The sequence below is a fragment of the Fusarium vanettenii genome (assembly GCF_000151355.1).
Source record: "Fusarium vanettenii 77-13-4 chromosome 12 genomic scaffold NECHAsca_15_chr12_5_0, whole genome shotgun sequence".
In the NCBI taxonomy this organism is placed as follows: domain Eukaryota; kingdom Fungi; phylum Ascomycota; class Sordariomycetes; order Hypocreales; family Nectriaceae; genus Fusarium; species Fusarium vanettenii.
In genome coordinates this window covers 853,522-875,828 of record NW_003315870.1, presented here as the reverse complement: position 1 = coordinate 875,828, position 22,307 = coordinate 853,522, and the positions used below count along the sequence as shown (strand labels likewise).

The 22,307-nt window shown below is 50.8% G+C and overlaps 8 protein-coding genes across 8 annotated transcripts; 1 reads left to right on the top strand and 7 right to left on the bottom strand.

The window, feature by feature from the left end:
- Nucleotides 1–266: 266 nt before the first annotated feature.
- Nucleotides 267–1,691, bottom strand: NECHADRAFT_53874 (uncharacterized protein; the record flags this gene model as incomplete). Its single annotated transcript, XM_003047295.1, has 8 exons — nucleotides 267–494; nucleotides 545–887; nucleotides 937–1,026; nucleotides 1,081–1,093; nucleotides 1,146–1,169; nucleotides 1,220–1,290; nucleotides 1,340–1,381; nucleotides 1,432–1,691. The coding sequence occupies 8 exons, from the start codon at nucleotides 1,689–1,691 to the stop codon at nucleotides 267–269; spliced, it is 1,071 nt and encodes a 356-aa protein (XP_003047341.1).
- Nucleotides 1,692–2,949: 1,258 nt separating this feature from the next.
- On the bottom strand, nucleotides 2,950–3,826 carry NECHADRAFT_102906 (uncharacterized protein). The gene is made up of 2 exons (XM_003047294.1): nucleotides 3,676–3,826; nucleotides 2,950–3,590 (listed from the first exon to the last, which is right to left on the bottom strand). Exons 1-2 carry the CDS (start codon nucleotides 3,780–3,782, stop codon nucleotides 3,053–3,055), a joined length of 645 nt encoding a protein of 214 aa, XP_003047340.1. The 5' UTR covers nucleotides 3,783–3,826; the 3' UTR covers nucleotides 2,950–3,052.
- Nucleotides 3,827–5,106: 1,280 nt separating this feature from the next.
- On the bottom strand, nucleotides 5,107–5,756 carry NECHADRAFT_87885 (uncharacterized protein; the record flags this gene model as incomplete). The annotated part of the gene is made up of 3 exons (XM_003047293.1): nucleotides 5,107–5,403; nucleotides 5,459–5,683; nucleotides 5,739–5,756. The coding sequence occupies 3 exons, from the start codon at nucleotides 5,754–5,756 to the stop codon at nucleotides 5,107–5,109; spliced, it is 540 nt and encodes a 179-aa protein (XP_003047339.1).
- A 4,511-nt stretch (nucleotides 5,757–10,267) lies between these two features.
- NECHADRAFT_18623 (uncharacterized protein) lies at nucleotides 10,268–11,114 on the bottom strand (the record flags this gene model as incomplete). The annotated part of the gene is made up of 3 exons (XM_003047292.1): nucleotides 10,268–10,411; nucleotides 10,461–10,917; nucleotides 10,969–11,114. Coding segments are annotated over 3 exons (747 nt in total), but the record flags the coding sequence as incomplete, so codon positions are not given.
- A 1,372-nt stretch (nucleotides 11,115–12,486) lies between these two features.
- NECHADRAFT_6183 (uncharacterized protein) lies at nucleotides 12,487–13,421 on the bottom strand (the record flags this gene model as incomplete). Its single annotated transcript, XM_003047291.1, has 3 exons — nucleotides 12,487–12,716; nucleotides 12,767–12,911; nucleotides 12,963–13,421. Coding segments are annotated over 3 exons (834 nt in total), but the record flags the coding sequence as incomplete, so codon positions are not given.
- Nucleotides 13,422–14,555: 1,134 nt separating this feature from the next.
- On the bottom strand, nucleotides 14,556–15,528 carry NECHADRAFT_106550 (uncharacterized protein; the record flags this gene model as incomplete). The annotated part of the gene is made up of 2 exons (XM_003047290.1): nucleotides 14,556–15,009; nucleotides 15,485–15,528. 2 exons carry the CDS (start codon nucleotides 15,526–15,528, stop codon nucleotides 14,556–14,558), a joined length of 498 nt encoding a protein of 165 aa, XP_003047336.1.
- A 1,136-nt stretch (nucleotides 15,529–16,664) lies between these two features.
- On the top strand, nucleotides 16,665–18,750 carry NECHADRAFT_87882 (uncharacterized protein; the record flags this gene model as incomplete). The annotated part of the gene is made up of 2 exons (XM_003047468.1): nucleotides 16,665–16,693; nucleotides 16,743–18,750. 2 exons carry the CDS (start codon nucleotides 16,665–16,667, stop codon nucleotides 18,748–18,750), a joined length of 2,037 nt encoding a protein of 678 aa, XP_003047514.1.
- Nucleotides 18,751–20,209: 1,459 nt separating this feature from the next.
- On the bottom strand, nucleotides 20,210–22,242 carry NECHADRAFT_87881 (uncharacterized protein; the record flags this gene model as incomplete). The annotated part of the gene is made up of 4 exons (XM_003047289.1): nucleotides 20,210–21,330; nucleotides 21,388–22,001; nucleotides 22,049–22,126; nucleotides 22,175–22,242. 4 exons carry the CDS (start codon nucleotides 22,240–22,242, stop codon nucleotides 20,210–20,212), a joined length of 1,881 nt encoding a protein of 626 aa, XP_003047335.1.
- Between the last annotated feature and the right edge of the window lie 65 nt (nucleotides 22,243–22,307).

Genomic DNA, 22,307 nt, shown 5'->3' with positions numbered 1-22,307 from the left:
TGTTTCGGACGAAATAGCCTTTCCTTCTTCACTATATGTATGTAGCTGCATCACAGCTATCTAGCACATGTCTAGGTAGGGTTGTGCATCACGACCAGTGTCACCATCACCCGAATATGGGAATGGAGAGCACTCGTAGACATATACATCTCTTACTTGACAACGCTACTCTCCAAAATGCGAAAAAGTCTAACAACCCCAAGGACCTCATTCCAATCAGACAACTCCTACTGATGCACCATAATCAACCCCCACTACTCCTCCCCCTACAACTTGCGACCCCAGAGCACCCTGATCCTGAAGTACGGGTGATTTCTTCGGTCGCGAATCTCGCGGCGGAACTGCGAGATATACACGTAAAACTTCTCCCTGGACCAACCCAAAGCGTTGGCCACAAAGGTCAACAGACCCTCGGTATCCTGGGTGGCAAAGAGCTGTCCAAACTGGCCCATCTCCTTGAGCTTAGGGTCTTTTGGCCATGGGCTAATAGGGCACTTGAATTGCATGTCAGCAGAAGGTAGTGAATCCAGCGAGATGGTCATACCTTGTAGTTCCACTCCTCAATGTCAACGAACCCAGCCTCCTCCATGGCCTTTCTCTGTAGGTTGTCCGCAAGAACAGTAAAGCTCCGGCCGCTTGACCTAGATCCCTCGATAAAGATCTTATCCCACTGTCCCATTGCCGACTCGGGTGTCACTGTTCCATCATCACTCTCGATGGTAGGTGAGGCTTCAAAGCTCTCGAGCCAGCCGCCAGGTTTGAGGGTCTTGTGAGCTTGCTTGAACAACTCAGTCCAGTCGGGAATGGTGCCAACCAGATAGCGGATGTGAACATAGTCAAAGGTTTCGGGGGTAAAGGTCCATTCTTGAGTACAGTCATCGATTTCGCTGGTGGCCGTGTTAGAGAAGGCTCTTTGGAGACCGCAGACGGACTAACAATTTCAGGTTTGGGGGAATCCAAGAGGGCTGGATTGGCGAGATATCGGTACCGATAACGTCACAGCCAGGGAACTCGTCGGCGAAGTCACTGTATTTTATCATCAGCCCCATTCCGTCAGTTCACGGATACTCATTCACTCACATTGCCCAGATGCCTATAATAGGTTAGCTTGGTCCCAAACCATATACATCATGGGGATTGCTTACCAGTTCCACATCCAATATCAAGAGCTTTCTGCATCCAAAATTAGCGAGGATTCGATTATCGTCTTCGGCTTCACTTGCCTCGATATCCTTCTCAAGAGGCGCAAGGTAAAGTCGTCCGTCTTGAGCTAGGGTCCACATGTGGTGGCTTCGCCGTGTCAGAACTCTAACTCAACGATCGTTGTAGTTCATCTTACATGATATCCATGGCCTCGCTTTGCTTTTCGTCATTAGATCCCCTAAGCTCCGTCAGTCAACAAATTCGAAGATGACTACCGTTGGCACAAACCAATAAAAGGCATTTCCTCTCTCGCTATGGTATGTTCGTCCATGGATGGTCCTGTACTGTAGGATACTGGATGTAATCGAAGCGGTGGAGCTTTCAGCATCCGGACCCAGGGCAGAATCGGCATCGCTATCTCCAATATCGTCGTCCGCCTCGATGACCTGCTCAGGAGGGGGTTCGGACACGGGCGACGAAAGACCCTTTGGGCTACTTCCAGGACCCTTTGGGCTGCTTCCAGGACCCTTTGGGCTGCTTCCAGGCATTTTGGCGTTCAAGATGGAATTTTGAAAAAAGGAACACACAAACGAAAACCCCTTCTCCGGGCTTGGGCGCTTAAGAGATTTATTGAGTGGTGTTGGAAGCGGGGAGACCTGGTGTGAGACAAGACTGGGACTGGGGAAACGTATGTTGTCATGATTTTATTGGCTTCCTCTCCGAATATCACTTGTTTTCTGCATAAAGGCGGACCCGGGCCGTCGCCCGTTTCGTGTCAGAGTTGCATGGAGAAGAGAACTAGTAACTGATAGTCGACATATGGGACAGGGTTTAAGAGAGCGGGGGGTTGGGGTTCGCATTTAGTCTATAGCAGAGCCATTTAAATAGCTTTCACTCGGTGCTACTCTGGCTCAATGCTCTAGGCCAAGTGCTGTATGTAACAGCGAAATCACTCGTAGGCCGTTGGCTGTGGGGAGGTTGCACCACTCAGAGGCAGGGGACAAAGACGACACAACCAACAAGACCCTAGTTGGCATGATTCTCGTATCTCCTTCCGGGCCAATCGTTTGAATAGTTTCTTCCGATTCACGTTGCATACCCCCACAGCGACGACACACCTGACTGAGTCTGTGCCCCTGCCGGCAGTGCTCGCCTCGAGCTCCTCTTTAAGGCATGGAGAAGCGTTGGTCGAGAGAATCATGAGTGGGGATGCATTAGCCAAAGAAGTTAAATCTCTCAAAGAAAATTGCTGATCTTTTTCTACATTCTCTCTCTTGCACATGAATTTTGTCTTGGAAGCGCCTCGGCTGTTGAAGATGGTCTTGGTCTAGAAGAGTCAGGGACTTGAAGGGTCGAGACTTGGCGATGAGCCATACGTCATTCAACAGGTGCGCGTTGAACAAAACACGAGTCAAGGCTTATAAGACCAGAGGACCGTGTGCTCGCTATCAAGATTTACAAGGGAGACGACTCAGCTCGACCAGCATGACCATCATCACCAGCCCGACTGGTCTAACCAGCGCCAGCCCCGTTCCGAGATCTCATTGAAGATCATAATAGCACAGCCACTGTAATCAATCCTTGCGCACATCGATCAGGAGCCAGCGCGATGTTATCATGATAGCGCATCACCTTTTCGGTTGGGGAGATATCATGTCGTCGGGTTGATGTCCTGTTGTCGCACTCTTGATCAAGGCAAGCTAGGAGCTCAGAACCCGTCGTCTGTGTGTTTGGTTGGTCAAGGGGTTCAGGCAGATCACGGACAACAAAGAGCGACACTTGGCGAGGGAAGCGCATAGTTAATCTCCATCCCGGAGCCCAAGCCTTGTTTTGCAGTTGCTGATTAGTCTAAGGTACTATTATTACAATCGTCTTTTCCTCCACACACAAATGTTTTCGCCGTCACCGTCTATTCCGCGCGCTGTCGCTTGCGGGACTCTCCGTTGCCGTTGGTAACCTCACCCTGGGCGGCAAAGTACTCGAGGCTGCCCTTGGGGTCGGCCTTCATGGTCTTGCCACCCTCCTGCCAGCCAGCAGGGCAGACCTCACCGTGCTCGTCGGTGAACTGGAACGCCTTGACAAGGCGGATGGTCTCCTCGACGTCGCGACCGACAGGGAGATCGTTGACGGTGATCTGTCGGAGGATACCCTTGGGGTCGATGATGAAGAGACCGCGCAGGGCGACACCCTCATCCTCAATCAGGACGCCGTAGCTGCGAGAGATCTTGTGGGACTTGTCGGCGACGAGAGGGAGCTCCAGGTCGGGACCGAGACCACCCTGCTTGCGAGGCTTCTCGACCCAGGCGAGGTGGGTGAAGTGGGAGTCGGTCGAAACACCGAGGACGGTGGTGTTGATGGCGCGGAAACGCTCAAGCGCGTTGTTGTACTGGATGATCTCGGTGGGGCAGACAAAGGTGAAGTCCATGGGGTAGAAGAGGAGGACGACCCTGTGAAGATGAAGAGGTTAGTCGCGATGGAACTCGTGATGGACGCCAGGGCCATTGACGGCCGCGACGGAGACGGCGCACTCACCATTGTCCCTTGAACTCGGACAGCGAGATGTCCTTAAACTCGCCACCAGGGTAGAGAGTGGTGGCAGTGAACTCGGGAGCAGGGCGCTGAACGAAGGCGGTAGACATTTTGATGGTGGTTGACGCGTACAGAGTCGTAGAGATGGATTGATTGATGGATGAAGATGGATGATGAAGAAAGGGAAGAAAAATTGTTTGCCCGTGTTACAGAGAATTGAAGGCCCCCGGCAACACTTTACGAGTGGGCCCTTCTTATCAGGGGCCCCGCGGAAAGGGGTGGAATCACACAGTCTAGCGCCATATTGCTTTTGCGATTGCCTCAGGAACGGTGATTGTGTTTGTTAAGCGACCAAGATCATTGTCTTTTTGGCTCGTGAGAGGGTCATTCTAAGTAATTGAAACTCTTGATCTCCAAAATCTCCTTTTGTTCTCTCCATTGACGTCGAATCTTAAGTTGCTCATGATCTTTTGTTCCTGCTGCAATGACGCAATTCGCGGACCCTGAAACACGAAATCACGCGAAATCACGTGCTCAGACCCACCTGAAATCCCTTCTTATTGCCTGAGGCAACCCCTTTGGGACATCAAGGTGCGCAAAGAAAATGCCCCGAATACCCTACATCTGCGAGTTAATCTGACTTTCTTACTAGGATGACATGCAGCTTCGGAGTAAACAGTGGCCTATAGCATTGATTGAATTAATTATAATAGGAAAGTTACTTTAAATATTACCTATCCCCCGTGAAAGTCACCTTATTCGCTCATATCTCTTTCCCACACTCCTTCTCAAGTTAAGATATAGCTACGATAGTTCCGCGCAACCCGACAAGACTCAACTCTGGACTCAACGCGCATAACGTATCTACAAAGTGACACGACCTCTTACTTTCATAATTATAATCCATTTAATATTGCTAGAGATAAGTCCCTTCGAGATCGCGCCGTTAAGGTCCATAAGCACTATCAACATGGAATCTAGTTAGAAGGACTTCTCAACAGGTATCCGGCGAATTTATTCTTTACTAAAACCAAGCAGACAAGAGGCTTTGACACCATAGTGAGTTTGGTTGGACAGGTAGGCTACGCCCAAGTGTTGATTACTTTGTGGAAGACAGTGATACCGAGCAAGAACGATGCCCAATAGATTAGCCATTGACCCCCGAGACATAGATGCCCGGCCACGTCCTAAATGGCTGAGCACACGCCATCAAGTCCACTCTGCCTGCCTATGGGACTCATGATATAGAAAAACTGCCGTCGAATGAGTAGTTATCACTCCCGACGGGTTGCCATGGCCCTGTAGTGTTCCAGGCGCTGGCAGATCAGCCATGAGAATACGTCTCAAGTGAAAATTGACATTCATTCACAAAAACCTGACCCTCTGCCTCTAGACTCAGAAACACCAGCACTGTCTGTTCCCCTTCCCGCTTCCCTATTCGTTCACACCATAGCGGGTGGACCAGTTCTCGCCGCTCTGGTTCAGCACGTTGTAGACAACGTTGAGGATGTCGGTCTTGCGCTGGTAGTAGACCTTGAGCTGCCACTCCTTGCGGGGGTTGTCATCGCAGGATCCCTTGTTAACGGCGACCACGTTGGCAGTCAGACCGCTGTTTTGGGCAATGTCGTAAGACTGCTGGTTGAAGACTTGGCCATCGTACCACTTGCCCTTGCCGGTGCGGCGAATCTCACGGAGAGTGAGGCTCTTCTCACCAACATAGTAGACGCGGACCTGTTCATGATTCAGTTAGCAACAAGCGGATGGCTGTCAGATGCGGTTTCCTCACCTCGTCTTCCTTGGTGTTGGGGTTCTTGTAGGCAACGGCTGCGAGAATGGGCAGGCTGGAGTTGACAATGATGGGGTTTCCGTTGATCTTGAGGTTCTCAGAGTTGTACTGCTCGCCCTGAGTCTCATCAGAAGTCTTGCTGGACCAGTAGCTGATCTTGAAGTCACGAGTGACGTGGAAGACGATGTCCTGGTTCGTGACCTCGGTGACGACGGCGGTAACGTCCTATGAGATAGGCTTAGCGATGGGGACACAGGATGAAGAAAGCAAAGGGAAGTACCTGAAGAGTGTCGGTCATCTTGAATGGAGATGGGTTTGTTGAGGCCGGAGTGGTAGGTTGGGAAGTTGATTGGGAAGTAGGCTGGGATGCTGGTTGAGGAGTGAAGCGATTGTGAACTGCTTGGATGAGTTTGTGAAGGGGATCCGCGAGGCCTTTTATAGTGCTCCTGGAGTCTCCGGAGCCTGTAGAAGCTGCCTTGGGCTCTTGATGGAGGTTCAGAAGCGAAGTACCTCGGAAGGGGATGACGAGGCGGATCGTCACGACGACCAGGATCAAGCAGCTCATGCACAGGATGCAGCAGAGAAGGAGAGAGGTAGACAGGAGCAGATGCGCAGTCGATGAGTCCAGCCCCCAGGCGGGCGTCATTGCAGGCGTCATTACAAGCATCGTGTTGTTTCCTTTGGCAAAGTAGAAGCCGGCAGTGAGAAGTCTGGTTGGGGATGATTCGTGGACTTTGCAGAGTTGTTTGCATTGGTCAAACACCGGAGTGGACCTGTTATCGAATGATGCAGACTGCGCCTGGTGTCTTCATCGAGACCTCGCAGGCTCTGAACTTCAGCTCTCCACGGTCACGTCCTAGATCGACACGGACTTCAGCTCGCCACGATGCTATGTCATGCCATGCGCCAAGTTGAAGCATTCACGGACGTCAGTGACTATGATAATCACCTCGCAGGTAGCCACAATTCCCTGCCGTCCACCGAGTTCGTCCAACCAGGATCTGTAGATGCTGCAAGACTCATCACATAGTAGCTAGCCGCCGGGGTCTGTAACTCGCACCGAATAGACTGTCAATGAGGGTTGAGGCAACCGTACAGCTTCAGCCAGCCATCGCGTTCGTTTGCATTATTTACGTAAATGGAAAACTGCCGAGGTACAAGTCAACCGGTCGATCACAGTCACACCATGGGGAGTAGATACCAATTCTGGAAAGGGGCTATAAATCATGGCTGGCTAAAATGAACACGCATTCTGAGAGTACGAATTTTTATTGAGTATGAGGAATCCGAGACAGCTTTTAACAGCGCTTAAGCATCTCGCTCGTGATTAACATGGATGGCTGGAAACATGCCCGGCCTCAACCCTCACAGTGCATATATGGAAGAAGACCGACGTTCTCGGGCTACCACGGACACAAATGTCTTGATTTAGCAAGTATCTTGGCCTTTCACCCATCAGTGAACCTCCTATTGCGTGGGATTGAGCAAGTTTAAGGGGAAGGTTGGGTACTAAAGGGAAGCATGGATTTTTAGCAGATTTCCAGTGATAAACTTGAAGGAATGGGTCTCTCCCAAGCATACTGCCCGTCCCGGTGCTGCTGTAAGTCTTTAAAGTCAAACAAGTTTGCGTCAGATCAGGTAAGAACCGAAGCTGAACCAACGGTAAGCCTGTCCACCGTTGGAAGCCACTCGGTGAGAACTTGGTCGGGGTGGACGAGCTATTGGGCGTACATCCGCGCTGATCACATATTTTATGGTGTGACCAGGGCCAATCATCACGACTTCGTGTCCTGTATCGAGAGGGATGAAGTCTGCTAGTCTGCTGCGGAGATCTTTCTGACGTTTGAGGCGTCTATCACTGCCCATCTAGGAACGCCCTGCTGATGGATTGGGCAAGCTTCTTCTAGTCTAACCCCTGAGCTTCTAACAAGGCATTCCGTTCTTAGATGGACCATTTGACCATGTGTCGACCTGTGAGATCCTGTAGAGGAACTTGACTCAGCTTTTGGAATACTCATAGAGTGGGCAACTTCTGACGACAGCTCAGGATTGAGAGACATGCAGTAAACTAAAAGTACCTAGCTTAACTAGAACGGATGTCGGTTCGGAGAGTTCGCGAACTCCACCGTTCCTTGACAGGAGAAGCTTCCGCATTGTGGCGTGCGCCTCAACTGCCAGTCCAGTTTAGATCCCCTTTCCCCGCAAAGTCTCGGCAGTTAAGGAAAGCACAGAAACTTGGATCAACCTAAAGCATGTTGAAAGTTCATCACTTGGTCCTTGTCAGCATTGACAGCTTACTGATTCATCTGGTCTGTACGGCTTGGCCGTAGTGGCTATGCTGGGCGTTTAACACCACGATGTAACCCCGATGGTACGAGATTCCAACTACCAGCCGGGTACATGGCCAGTCACCTACCACGCCATGTCTGCTCAACTGAGACAATAGTAGTTTAGACATTAGCACGTGGTGATGATGCAAGCTTTAGTCTGAACGATCCAGCAGGCTCGGTTGCGTCATGCAGTAGCCCGTACTGCGCAGTAATGGATCTGGAAAACGTCAACACTTCCCGGGTGGTCCGACTGGGTGACAGAGTTTCTGGTCTTCTTGACACCTGGGGTGCGGAGAATAACTTCAAGTAGAGGCAATGGAGATGGCATTGGAGCCTGTCTTGGCTAAACTTGATAATGGAAGAGGTTTGCGAGCTCGCCCCAGGTGGACGAAAGATGTCTTTTGGGCGAAGCTGGCGACGTCTTCAAATCAACAAGTTCCTGATACCTGCATGTATCCGTGATCGCCTGATGGCTCACTACTCACTGCCTTGGAATACCGACTTGAACTCCGTAACCGGAGCTCAGAGCAGAGCCGTGGATTCTCGTGGCGAGCTGAACACCTACGTTGAGGCATAAGATGCGAAGCCACAGAGTACGTCTTTTGCCCCCAGACCCCTCCATGTCGGCAACGCAGGTCCGATCGACAGTTTCGTCAACGGGCGACAGGTCTCCCTATGGCTGATTTGCCTGGGGCTGAATAACGGTGACTGCTCGACATATGGCCGCAAGTAAGAGTCCAGTTCAGCTGATTAAATGCCTGCATGGAACGGGCCGGGCGGGCCGCACCCTGCATCCCGTAGAACTGCTCCCACTAGTGGCGTCCCTGCAGAAGCTGACGTTCCGAAAGAGGGAGACGAGGCTCACACGGGTTGTAGGGGATCCCCCCTCCCGGTCAATAAACTGGTCTTGGCCTGTGATTCGGTCTGCAGTGACGTTAGCCGTTGAGTCAAAAAAGGGATGGTGCGAGATAGAATGGGTCGAGTGCCGGACGTTGAAGGCTGATCACGCTGCAGACCATTGGGCGGCCTCAGTTTCGCAAAAAAGCTTGGCCTGCCTCTTTAACCCGTCAACATGTAGATCATGGCTTCGCCTGGGTTTGGAGGGAGCTGAGACGTCCCAAAATAGCTGAGGATCGCCGCGGTCGCAATTTACCGGTCCCAGTTGGGCAAGACCGTTGCATCCGAGACTTGAGCGCTCCGTATTCGGCTTGCCAACATGGCCCTCATCCTCTCGTAGGAGAAGTTGCTCCATCGGCGGTCTCTGTCCGCTTGGGCATTGCCTCTCCTAAGACCAAGATTGCAGTGTTGCGGGCTGTACGGAGTACACCCTCACACTGTAACTGACATACTCCACCGTACTTCCGCCTCGATACACAAGTCGAGAAAGAAGGGTAAAACCAGTAGTTTTTGATAGGTTGAACTGATGATATGGCTCTTAACTTGATAGCAAAATTCACTTGTGAGTACAAATGGAGCTGTAACTACACTAGGTAGTGTGGCATTGCGTTTCAAGTTGTGATCATGATGATAGATTGGCTGCTAAATTATGGGACAGAGGCTTGAATGTAAAGATGAAAACTTGTCAAGTATTTGGAAGATAAGGCAATGGAACTTTTACGTTGAGGTGACTGAAGACGGCGGCAGGGTAGGATGATCAAGGTTGAGGAATAGAGAAGGTTGCTAGAGGATTCGCGAGAGTGACCTAGATACGTTTAGAAGTTCATTACTCTCGAAGTAGACGCAATAATCTCCTCTGACGTTGCGCAACCCCTACCCTGGATACCGATGCAGAGCTCTCAGAGCATCATTTGGGATACACGTGACAGCGCACGCGTACCTGTTGGCAGCTATCGACTTGGGACGGGGTGGCGGACTTTTTCCCTCTGACATAGATACAGCCCTATTCGCGGGGCAGATCAATCTGCCAAGGCCCGACTTAGGCTTGCTAGAGACATCTGGGGCTTTCTACTATGACAGTTTAGAGGCCGAGAGCCAAGTGTTTAATCTGAGGGCACGACGTGGGGTATAGTGATACTCCACGTGGTAGGGCATTTTTAGATTCGTGAACCTGAATATTAATTGACTAACTAAGTTCTGATTCACGGAAAAATGATATCGCCTTCACACCGCAAGTTTACACAGCCTCTGACCGAACAACTTAAGCGGGAACACACTGGGAGTAGTAGTCGTTGTGCTTGAGGCACTTGAGGCCAGAGGCGCACTTGGTAGCACCAGTCCAGTTGTTTCCACCGCACTGGCCGTAAGCAGAAACGGAAGCACCGGAAGAGCTAGAGGGAACAGAAGTGGCAGAAGGCTTGGCGGCAGCGGTGGTCTTGACAGCAGCAAGCTTGGTGGTAGTAGGCTTGGTAGCAGCGATCTTGGTCGAAGTAGCCTTGGTGGCAGAGGGCTTGGCGGCACTGGAGACGGGAGAAGCAGAGTTGCTGCTGCTGCTACTGCTGCTACCAGTGGCCCAGCCGTTCTTCTGAGACAGGTAGTACCACCAGTTGCGGTACATCCAGCCGTCAAAGTCGGTGATCTCCATAGAAGAACCGGCAAGCATGATGAAGTTGCTGACTCCAGTAGGGGTCCAGTCGTAGAAGTCATCCAGGCCAAAGGTGTGGCCCTATAGGACTTGTTAGTATGAAGTCATACATAAACTTAGGTGATCATACCATCTCGTGCAGCAGAATGTGGACAGAATCAGAGTCAAGGTTGTTCAGCATGTACTCGGATCCAACCTGCTGTCCCCAAGACCAGCCATAACCGCCCTCAAGACCGTCGGTCAGCCAGAGAGAGTGGTCGAAGTGACGGGCAGCGCCAGCCTTGCAGCCGCTGTAGTCACCATCGAGGTGAGCATCACGAGCGCATCCGATATCGCACATGGGGATACCATCAGCATCGAGGCCAGTGTAGATATCGAGGCCTTCGGTCGAACCCTGGAGCAGACTCTTATCCTTGACAGCCCAGCCCACGATGTTGACCTTGACGTTCTCGTAGGGGAAGCCGTTGTAGCCATAGAGCCACTTGAACCACTTCTGGTACTGCTCGTTGTACTTGCTTGCGATCTTGGTTCGCTGGGCAGCAGTCACGGTCTTCTTAGAATCCCATCGAACACAGATGTTGAGGAAACTACCAGTATGTCAGTGACAACCCCCCAAGCGACTGGATGGTTAAAAATACCCCTTGTTGGCCATGATCTGGTGAAAGCCCCAGTTAATGTTGTCATCAACGCCCTTGGGTCCGTAGGTAGACTCATAGTGCTTCCAGACCTCCTCAAGAGGAGTCTTCAGGTTCGAAGGCGGGTTCCAGCCCGACTGGCGCTTGACAGGACGGTTGCTGAGGTGCTCGGGAAAGGCGCGCTTAGATTGAGGGAGACTCTCAAGGTTCTTCCAGACGGAGGGATCGAGATCGGACTGGGCCGCAGTCGAGGCGACAAGGCCAGCGAGGACGGTGGTGAAAGTAGAGACACGCATGTTGGCAAGGTGGATAGGTTACGAGTTATGAAAGAGTGAATAAGAAGTATAATGAATGTACAAAATTAGAACGGGAAAAAAACTCCGACCTTGGCAGAGTGAACGAATGAAGATGCTTGAGCTGAGACAAAAGACAAGCTTAAGGCCTATAAGCTCATGTTATATATATCAAGCAATGCGAAGCAATGCGAGGAGTGCGCGGAAAGCCACCATGTTTCACAGTGAACAGGAGATGGTGGATCTTGAAGAAATTAAGGGCGAACCATGGTGTTGGAAAACGATCGCCAAGGGGTGGAAAAATAATCCCCGGTCTAGGCCCCGGCGATGACCAGGTTCCATCAGGCGCCTTAGCTCGTGTTTCTGTAAGCATCACTCTCAGACCCTGGTAAGCTTATCCCTTGATCGGGAATTGGCGAAAAGATGGGATGAAAGAATGAATGTGATTGGGGGAACCGTAGACTGGGTTTTGGTGTCAAACGACGGGATTATTCGATGGTCGACAAACGTTCTTTCAAGTCTCGGCACATGTCCAATTCGGCGGATACGTAAAAAGAACGCCCTCCGACGCCCTAATGTAATGGCGCCCTAGTGTAACAACAGGTCGTGATCCATTTACACTGGTCTCGCAACAGAATGAAATCAGTGAAGCCCTGTCGATCTGGAACGCCATGTTGAGCTATCGTCTTATGCCAAGAGCTCAAAGCCGATGGCCCGGTGCATAAAGTTGTGACTTTGATCACATTAACTGTTCTTAAAACCCTGGTGTCGCTCGTCGGGTCGGGAGACGCTCAGACAACGTGGGAAATAGCCAGGTCTGCGATCACTGCATATCTAATGTTTAGGCATTTTCATTCTATACATTGGGAACAATGAGTCCCATAACTGAAACTCCCGATGACTCAACTCTTTGATCCACAACCTCGAAACAGTGTTGGCCCGGTGGAATATCTCCTCTGATATGCAGAGTTGTGACCGCCAAGGCATCCGGAGTCGCGGTGGGAAGGAAAGCCACGTCACATTTGAGACCGTCAATCGCGACAACGAGACTTTGCTCCTGCTCACAAGAGCTGGTGTACTGGATAGCTAATGTCAACCTAGTAGCCGTTGCCTGGGTCTCAAAGGTAGCCGCGTTCTCATTCTTATCAAGTTCATACTTGGTAGATGGGATGGCATTTCTGGTTTCGCCAGATGTAACATCTAGAACAAAGGTGTCGACATTCTCTAGCGTGACGGCCCGATCATTGATGCTGAGTGGTAGCCACACGTATGTGCTACGTGGCAGTGGAGGATACTCCCAGCGGTCTCCCATATACAGCACGGACGACCCTAAATCCAGAACAAAGGTGACCTGTGAGCCGTAGGTGGCTGTTCCCGATTCAGCAAAGAGCTTCCAAGGTTCCCAAGGTCCAGTCAATGATGTTGCGGTCGTGTACATATTGTCATTGAGTTCCCAGCCTGCCATGAAAATGAGAATCAGAGCCATGTACCGGGCGGCGACCACTAACCAGTGAGTTGAGACGCAAGCAAATAGTAGATGCCATTCCTTTTGATCATGGCGGGGCTCTCCAGATGTTCTGGGAATAGGTGAAGCATCTTGGTGACAGAGAGATAGTCGTTGGATAACTCGTAAAAACGAAGTCCATTGGGGCGCTGGGATCTCATGTCAGCGGCTACCAACTGTCGCCGGGTGCGATAACTCACATCTTCGCTCATCAAGTAAGCCTTATCATCATCGTCAACAAAAACACCAATGTCGCGGCTCTCAAAGCCTAGAGGTCGGAAGCTTCCTCTGTACTGAAAGCGACCAGTGACGGTATCGCAGGTGGCGACACCCACTTTGGCATCTTTGTACTCCTGGTCCTCAATATGCATCCACATAACATATTTCTTAGTCAATTTGTTGTAGATGACCTTCGGACGCTCCACAAGACGACCGGGGCCCAAGTCACCAGACCCCTGACGACTTAAAACAGGGCCTTCATACTTCCATTGAACAAGATCGTTGCTGCTGTAGCAGTTGATGTTCTGGAAGCATGTGCCTTCGGTCTTGTCCTCGCCGTGCCAGTACCACGTGGCTCCCACTTTGAGAAAGCCTCCGCCGTGGGCCTGGATGTGGTGCCCATTGCTGGCAGTCCAAGTAGCCCCTGAGAAATTTTGTATGTCAGTACATCATTTTGCCCAAGGAGATTCAAGTAATACGAACCTGGGAATACATGCAGACTGGTTGTTTCAGCCATGTTTGCCAATTACAGACAAGGTGTTGTTGTTTTCACAGAGAAGTGATAACATATCTTGATTGTCCAGGCCTACCTATTTCTAGACAAACATTACAGAAATGGCGCCTACTGCTGCATCTTGGCTCTTTCGTGACATGTTGTGCCGAGACAGGCGAGCGTAGGTAGTCTTGCCTGTTTCTAGAATTTACGGATTCGGTACGAATGTCCGAGCCCCAAATGCGTGAAGGCGGTCACATGGTGCAGTTTGTGGTGTCTTGCATGCAAGAGTGGCGTGTTCGATGGTGTTGACGGCTATTCCATGTTGTTAATACAGCTGGATGAATGTTTTTAGTTATCATAGGTGTCTGTATCTGTTGAGAGGCTGAATATTATCGAGACATTATAGCCTAAATATGCTGAATGTGAAACCCGTGCAAGAAACTGGGTTGCTAGCTCGGGGTAATTTATGCCGAGGGGCTTCTTGGGGCTTCTTGGGGCTTGCGGACTATCTTTCGGTCCCGAAATATGTTAGGTCTGTCAGTGCTCCAAACGAGAGATCTCTCCAGTAATGCTTCGGTAGGGGAGAGTAGTGTTGTTACATGGACCTATGAGACGTTTCCACAAATAGGAAGGATGGAAGATAGATCTAATAGTAGGGAGATGCCGTTGTTTATCTGTTCAACCATTCACAGTACAGTGGTATATGGCTTGGAGGAATGTGTAATTCCAGCAATCTACGTGCTTCATCTACGCACAGGCTAGCTCAGCTCTGCTCACTCTTACTCAAGGAATCGTGAGGGTCATGGAACTCGTAGAAACCAGAGCCAATCTCAAAAGTCTCGCCTCCACCTGGCATGACCACCCGAGCCTTCGAGTTTGGAGGAATAGTTACCTTCAAGTGAAATCCCTTTCTTCCAACCGCTTTCTCTCCCTCCATCCACCACTGGAAATTGATAGTCCCATACCCACTCACGTATCTTGTCTCGGCGCTTGTGATATTTCCTCCTGGCACTGGTGCAACTATAACCTCCTTCCACCCCGGAGTTCCCTGCCTGAGGCCACCAACCGTGCCATGGATCTAGTCTGCTACGGATCCGAACGCGTAGTGGTTGAAGCTCGTCATCCCACAGCCGTTGACACTCCCATCGGGCAAGAGACTATCCCATCTCTCCCATGTTGTCGTTGCCCCTTGAACCACTTGGTATAGCCAAGAGGGCACTCGAGTTTGCAGCAGCATTTTGTAGAAATCTTCTGTGGCGCCCACTTTCCGTAAAGAGTGATCGAGTGTCCATGTTCCTGCGAAACCGGTGCCGACAAGATATTCGTTCTTGGCAATGATCTCGCGGAGGGCGTCTGCTGCCTTCTTGCGCTCATGCTCATCCACCAAGATGTTAAAGTACAAGAGTAGAGAGTAGGCTGTCTGGGTTCGATTGCGAGGCTCGCCATCCTTCAGCCAGGTATTCGCAAAGGTCTCTCGAATTAGAATCGGCGATATGATTGACTTTGATGGTGAGCCTCGGTTTGCTCTTGATCTTATTTGGGTTTAAATTGTTGTATGATGGACTAGTTGGTTAGAGGGGCTCGTAGCCTGAATTAAGAGCAGAAGGAAGAGAATAAGGAGTTATCCCGTGAGCCCGTTACCCGAGTCTTAGACGAAGCTCCTGCGTGTAATGCCAGAGGAGGTCGCTCTTCGGACTTGGGGCTCAGGCCGCGCCAAAAACCAGTAGAGCCATTGCGAGATCTCCATTGTCGCCGGCTAAAGTCGGTGGATGAGGTTGAATTTACGGATCCAATACGAAAATGTCGAAGCTAACCCGAGAGATGACGAGGCTTGAGCTACACTGCCTGGCTTGGCACGTTTAAACCATGGCTCCCCTATTTACCCGCCCCATGGGGAAAAAAGGCTGCCCGCGGGCCGATTCAATGAGGCCTGTCTAGCTCGTTGGTCACGAGAGACACTGCATCTGCACTAACGCCTGGATCATTCCACCTTCCCAGAAACACTACCCTTTGCAGTGCCGGTTCCTCTTGGCTTTCATGACGCCTACCATGCTTGTGAAGTTATCACAACTACTGAATGTCAGCATTGTCGAGCTCGGTTCGGATATCTTTGAGTTCTCAATACGCCGTCACATGTCGGGGGAGTGACAAGTGTTCAATCTGCATTTTATCCTGTAGTAAGCGAAATATTTCTCATCTGTCAGTTCCTCTCAGAAGGTATCTCCGGTGGTATGAAATGATTTGGAATCCTTGCATCCGCTGCTGACGCCTCTCTCTTCCCGCATCCCTCCGTTTACGGATCTCTTACAAAGCTGTAAAGGGTCTCGATCTGCTCTAGATGGCAGGTTGAACCGCTCCGTGGCGCCTTGGCAATGGAGAACTATCGATGTAGGTCGGGGTATCTCACCCATCCTGGAGTCTGGGTTCGTCTGGAGCTTCCGATCTTTTCTCGGCTGACGTTATGGCGAGGTGGTTTTTGCCAGCGGAATCAAACCCTGGTCGAGTGACATCTAGCTATACGCGTAAACCCCCATTCAACCCATCTGCCCAGCAAAGAAGCTAATGCAGCCTGTCGGCCGTTCTCTCGGCGTTTCGCTGCATAATTGTACCGAGGGCCTGGAACTCTGCCTCTGATCCCCTCGTGCTGCTTACCCCCTGGGGCCCCGCGTGATTGCGGGGGGTTACCGAACACCTGTCACACTATTATCAAGGTTGTTTTTTCGTTTGTTAGAACGCGGAGAAAGTCTGGGGTTGTCCAGTGACTCCATTCCTAGCACGCCAAGCCGCTTCGTTCTGTTTTGGGGTGGCTAAACTGAGGGGCCATAAGCCGTAAAGATGCAGTTTAATGAGCGATTGGGTCGGCTTTACCGGCGTTTCTTTTCAGCTCTTCTTTGAGGGGATGAGGGAAGCGGAGTCTTCATGTAAATGATGAGGTTGTGCTGAAGGATAAGAGATGTGGTGATGGGGACGATTAATAATACGAAAATTGCCACTATACGATATGTCGTTAACGATACGATAATTATCACTCGCATGCCTCCAGTTGAAGAAAAAGTATAATAGACGTAGGAAATACCACATAAACTCCGGGTTGAAACATTCCAAGCAACTTCTTAGCTTCAATCGTCTTGGCCTTTTCTCATAGTCCATTTCACCTCCTGGGCCCAGCCCTCCACTGTCTTCAACCATGCTGCACCTCACTACGAGACAGTTATGGTAGGAAAGTCCCTTGTCTCTTCAGTCAAGGCTGCTAATAGTCCAACAGGTCCTGTTTCTATTCTACTATCGTCTTACTGGGATCTGTTGATGCCCTCTCCTCCCCCATCATAGCCAAAGGCCCCGACTGTGAGACCAAGAACGGTGCTGTTCTTGTCACCCCCGATTGCGTCGATGGTACCTACAAGACGGTCATTATCGACTCTGAGACGGACGTCACTGTCCCCGTCCCTCACCACAAGATCTCGGGCCACTTTGATGGAACCACCATCGACTTCAACATTTACTTCCCCAAGACCGGATGGGACGGCAGATTCTTCCAGCTCGTGTACCCGACACAGAATTCGACCGCTGAAGACCGAAATATAGGGTTTAGTGCTGACAGCGGCGGTTATACCAACCATGTCGCCGGAGGAGGCGGCTACCGCGCTGATGCTGCCGTGGCGAAGCTCTCGAGGAAGCTTGCAGCCGATTACTACAAGAAACCCAACACCAAAATTTACGGCTACGTCTATGGTGCAAGCGGTGGCTCCATGGTGACTGTCGGGGCCATCGAGAACACTTTTGACGTCTGGCAGGGCGCTCTCGCCATGGTCCAAGCCGTTCCAGTCTCCAACCCCAACAACTTTTGCATGCGGGCATTTGCCGGGCTCGTGTTGGAGGCCCAAAAGGACAAGCTCATATCTGCCGCTCGGCCTGGAAGTGATTTGAACCCTTTTAAGAACCTTGACTCAATGAGACGAGAGGTTCTCACTGAAGTTACCGAACTCGGCATTCCCCTTGCAGCTTGGGAAGACTGGGAGGGCGTCACGCAGAACAGAACCAACTTCCTGCGCACCTTTCGACTCCTCGTTCCTCCCACCATAGCTTCCTTCGATCCCACCTACGTAAATGACTTCTGGACCAAGAAGGGCTATCTTGGGAAGGAGAAGTCTGCTCTTGGTGACTTCTACCGGAAATCGATATACGAGTATGATGCCGTCGTCCAAAAGGTTGATGTCGATGCTGGCAACGTCCCAGTTTCCATTACTCTCAACAAAGTCCCTTCAAAGCCGCCGGCCTTCGGCCTCCAGTTCACTATCCAGTCAAAGGATGGCAAAGGAGGCATCTTCACGGCGCAGCTCGACAAGACCTCCAAGATAGCTGTCATTGACCCTGGACAGAACTCCACAATCCTTGCCTCAGTCTTCAAGGGAACCAAACTCCGTGTCGACAACCGAGCATGGCTTGCTAGCTCAGTATGCCACAGGTACCAAGTGCCTACAAGGCCCGGCTTCTATGGATATGATTATCTTCGCGCAGCTGATGGCAAGCCGAAATACCCCCAGCGCAGCCCACTCATTGCCAACACTATCTCACTCGGTGCCAGCGGTGGCGGCTTGTGGACCGGCAACGTTACTGGCAAGATGATAGTTATGGACACTCTCAAGGACTATGATGCCATGCCATGGCATGCAGACTGGTACAAGGGGCAAGTCCGCAACGCGCTTGGCAACCGCTTTGGCGATAACTATCGCCTGCATTACGCCGAAAACGCCGATCACTTTATTGAACCAGTTGAGGTGCCCCAGACCACGCGTCTTGTCAATTATATCGACATGGCCGAACAGCATCTCCGGGATCTGAGTGCCTGGGTGGAAAAGGGAACAACTCCTCCTACGGGGACTTCATATGCCGTGACGGATGGACAAGTCAAGGTTCCTACCACCGCCGCACAGCGCAAGGGCATTCAGCCTGTTGTAGAGTTGACCTCGGGCGGAAGGACTTCTGTCACGGTCAAGGCTGGACGGTCAGTCTCTTTCAAGGCACATGTTGAAGTTCCTTCCGGCACTGGATCTGTTACCGCTGTTGACTGGGACTTTGAGGGAACCGGAATATTCGTCAAGAAGGACTTTGGGAAGGCCAAGGGTGTCATGGACGTCACAGTATCGCAGACCTACAGGAAGAAGGGGACCTACTACGTCGCGGTGCGTGTGGCTTCTAACCGCAAGGGGGATGCCAAGACTCCTTATGCTCAGGTTCAGAACCTCGGCCGCATGAAGGTTGTTGTCAACTAGTGATGATGGTTCTTCTCGGCCCAACCGGTGCTTGAATGTCTTGCAGTCTGTCCCTTGGCTCTTGGTAGGGGATTAGGTAGACTCTTGGCTATCGTGAGATGGTACAACTCTTTCTCAATAGCATATTCTGCGTTCAATGTTGATATGTATTCCGAAGCTCTATTGACCCATTACACATCAACGTAGATATACAGATAGGTATACGCAAAATGATTTCCAGTCACCAAATGAAGCCCAAAGATGAAAACAAGCTTTCGCCGGCTAAATGCTGCACTGTCTCTAGCTTGCGTCAACATTGGCTTTCATCCTTGAGTTTTCGTATCCCATTCAGCCACTCATGTAGCGCTTCCCTCTTCGAGCAATGCGAACCGCTAACATGGCATGTTTCGTGCTGCGGATCGTCCTCCGCTTCCTCAAGAGCACTTATACAGAATGTTTTACAACACATGGACGGGAAGGCGAAGCTGGGGTGGCTTCCTAGGCTCCTACAGAGCATGTGAGGCTGGTAGCGTGCCAAGCAACTTGAACAACAATAGCCTTCGGGATCTTTTGCCTCTCCTGGAGATAAATACAAACTCCACGGTTCGAAGGATACGAATGTCACTTATCGTTCAGTGCGATAATGTATCAGGAACTTGAATATCTCAATACTGTCGAGAAGCATCGTCTGGCTGCTCGAAGCCAACAGGGCTTCTGCATTGCCACAGAGTGGCAAGCGGAAAGAGTCGAATCAGGACGAATGCGCTTAAACTAAGCAGATATTCTGGCGCGTAAAACTGCTTTCGGGTGAAAGCACAGCGAGTTTATACTGACCTGGTTATGGATAGGGATCTCACATGACCGACTTTTCCCTGCAAATGGTCGTCTCATTGAAACGTTGTTAGCCATTTCAAGCCATTTCCGATTCTTCGCTCTTCGAGTATGAAAGAAGAGAAGAGGATAATGAATACATGATACTATTGCTATAAACTACCGTGACCTAGATAAAATTAAGCTTCTCCGGCGGTAGCCATAGAAACTCGATAGTGGAAAAATGAGTCCCACAATGCAAGATGCCACCTGTCCTTTTCCCACATGAGTCAAAAAGGAAACCAACAGGACCGACCGTGGATCGAACACGGGACCTAGGGATCTGCAATCCCTCGCTCGTACCGCTGAGCTATCGATCCTTTGCTGGTGTAGAACAGCCGTCATTAACTTGGTTTCTGAAGACTCTCAGGATCACCAGCCGAGCAGCTTCTCTTCTTCATGATAATGTTTACCAACGATCCCACACGTTCCAGACAGGTGGTGTTGGAAATACTCCCATGATAAATCACCCTAGTTGATGTTTTTTCGGGTTTGGTTCTCAATTTGAATAGGATATTTGGTCTTTATAATGTCGTCTAGAGGTAGGCAGAAATACAAGGCTAATAATTGACAAAACAAACTGCTATGGGTATATCCTTCCTCCTTCTCGCTATAAACTCTCTTCCTTTTCACTCTGGAAATCCTTGTCTCTCGCCTGCGAGAGCACCTTTGCCTGCTTAATCATGTCCTCCCAGATCGGCGGTCTACATCGCCTCTCACTTCCAGCAGCCTCAGCATCGACCCCAAAGTCAAGCAACGCCTTCTCGCTGCACCACTCTCCAGTAGCCATAAGACCGATAGGCACCTTGCCTTCTGTCTTTTCATCTGCTTCCTCGCCCGCTCTGTCCTGTCCTTCCGGAATCACAAACCCAGCTGGAACTGAAATAGATGGCAGTCCACAGAAATTGGCCAGCCACACATAAGTCATGCTCTCTATCGTGAGATTGCCATCACTGACTCCGTACTTCAACTCGCTCTCTCCACCTCGAATTGGGGCGCCGGCACAGGCTGTAGTAGGTGTGACGATGAGCATACCAGGGTACATCTGCCACAAATGAGAGAGATGTTGCATCAAAAGACTTCGAAGCTTTTGAGCAAGAAGATAATCTGTAGCCGGCGTCGTGCGTCCAACTGCAAGCAAGATCTTTGTCGCAGCTGTGATATCCTTTGTGTCTGGCAAAAGGGAAGCCGCATCGGTCAAGACAGTCATTGCATGCGCAATCTGTCCCTCCTCCATGAAAGGAATACTGATAGGCACAATGGTATATCCATAATAGGTGCAGAGCTTGCCCACTAGACTTCTAGTCAAGTCCTGAACACCCATTGCCGCACATGAGAACCATGGCTCATAGACTCCAAGAAGTTTTGATGAAGGCCTGGACGGTTCTCGGCAGAGTTGAGGGAAGGGCGAAGAAGGATGAGGGTCTGCGATAGTCTCGTAGACGGTAGCGAGAGAGTACATGTCGGCTGCCATGGGTCCTTGAACAGAACAACTCGGTGCTGGGTTAGGTGTGGGGTATGAAGAAAGGCGGCCGTGAGTAGGCTTGAGACCAAAAACTGAACAGTATGCCGCTGGGACGCGAAGACTTCCGCCAGCGTCACCACCAAGAGCAATCGGGATCAAGCCAGCACCAACTGCATATCCAGCTCCCGATGAGCTTCCGCCAGCATAGTATCCAGCATTGAAGGGGTTGAGTGGTGTACCATGGTTGGGATTGTTGCCAGTAGTATCTTGAGATAACGTCAGAACAATCGCCTCAGTGCATCACGTGAATAGTATGTGCTTACCCATGCCGAACTCATGCATCGTAAGCTTCCCTAGAATGATAACTCCCGCTTCCTGCAGCTTGCGCACACTCCAATTGGTGATGGAGCCACTCTTCACAGCGCGTCCGGCGTAGTTCATGTTGGAGCCCATTGTCATATCATAGCCGTCAAGATCGAAATCATCCTTGATTGCCGCGGGGACGCCATCAAGAGGGCCAAGAGACCTGTTTTGGTGATAACGGATCGTGGATTCCTCGGCGGCTTTGAGAACAAGATCCACCTTGGTGTCGATCCATGCTGTCGAATGCTTCCCTTGAGGACTGATATCGCGTCGGATCAATGGTAACAGGGCACGAGCAACATCGGTCGGCGTAGCCTGTCCGGACAAGTACATGGCTCGGTAATCGGAAACTGAATAGTATGGGGCCTCGGTCATCGGCTCGGATGGTACAAGTGTTGGCGATGAAGGAGTACCGAGGTCGAACTCGTCATCTGAGGGGGTATCGCATGGGATGGGAATAACCGTCGGGTCGTTTCGTGCTTCATAGCACTCGAGTTCTTGTCGAAGTTTGCGTAATGAATCGAAGCCAGCGTTGTGCCAAACCAACTCTCGGACCAGCCGAACCCATTCAATCCTATGACAGTTAGGGAGATGATTGGTGACATGAAGGTGGTGACTTACAGAAAAGCAAAGATGACCAACAACGGCCCTCTCAAAACAGGGTTGGCTAACTTTCCTCTTTCCAGGACACTCTCAGGCCTGTTGAAGTCAGCAGAGATCCCCAAGTTGATTCCGTGTTTGACTTACCCTTGTGTGGGCTCTGGGTAGTTTAAAAACCCAGTGGGTTCCTTTGGAGTGGCTTGGATGCCCATCATTTTGTGTGACGTTGTGATCGGCAGGGGCGGCGGGGCCAAATCGGCACTTTGTAGATCGAATTGAA

What these genes read in the sequence shown, in the direction of transcription:
- NECHADRAFT_102906 (XM_003047294.1), bottom strand. Translation starts at nt 3,782, where the DNA reads ATGTCTACCGCCTTCGTTCAGCGCCCTGCTCCCGAGTTCACTGCCACC. An exon ending in TCCGAGTTCAAGGGACAATG is followed by an intron (nt 3,591 to 3,675) that starts GTGAGTGCGCCG and finishes TCATCTTCACAG; the next exon opens with GGTCGTCCTCCTCTTCTACC.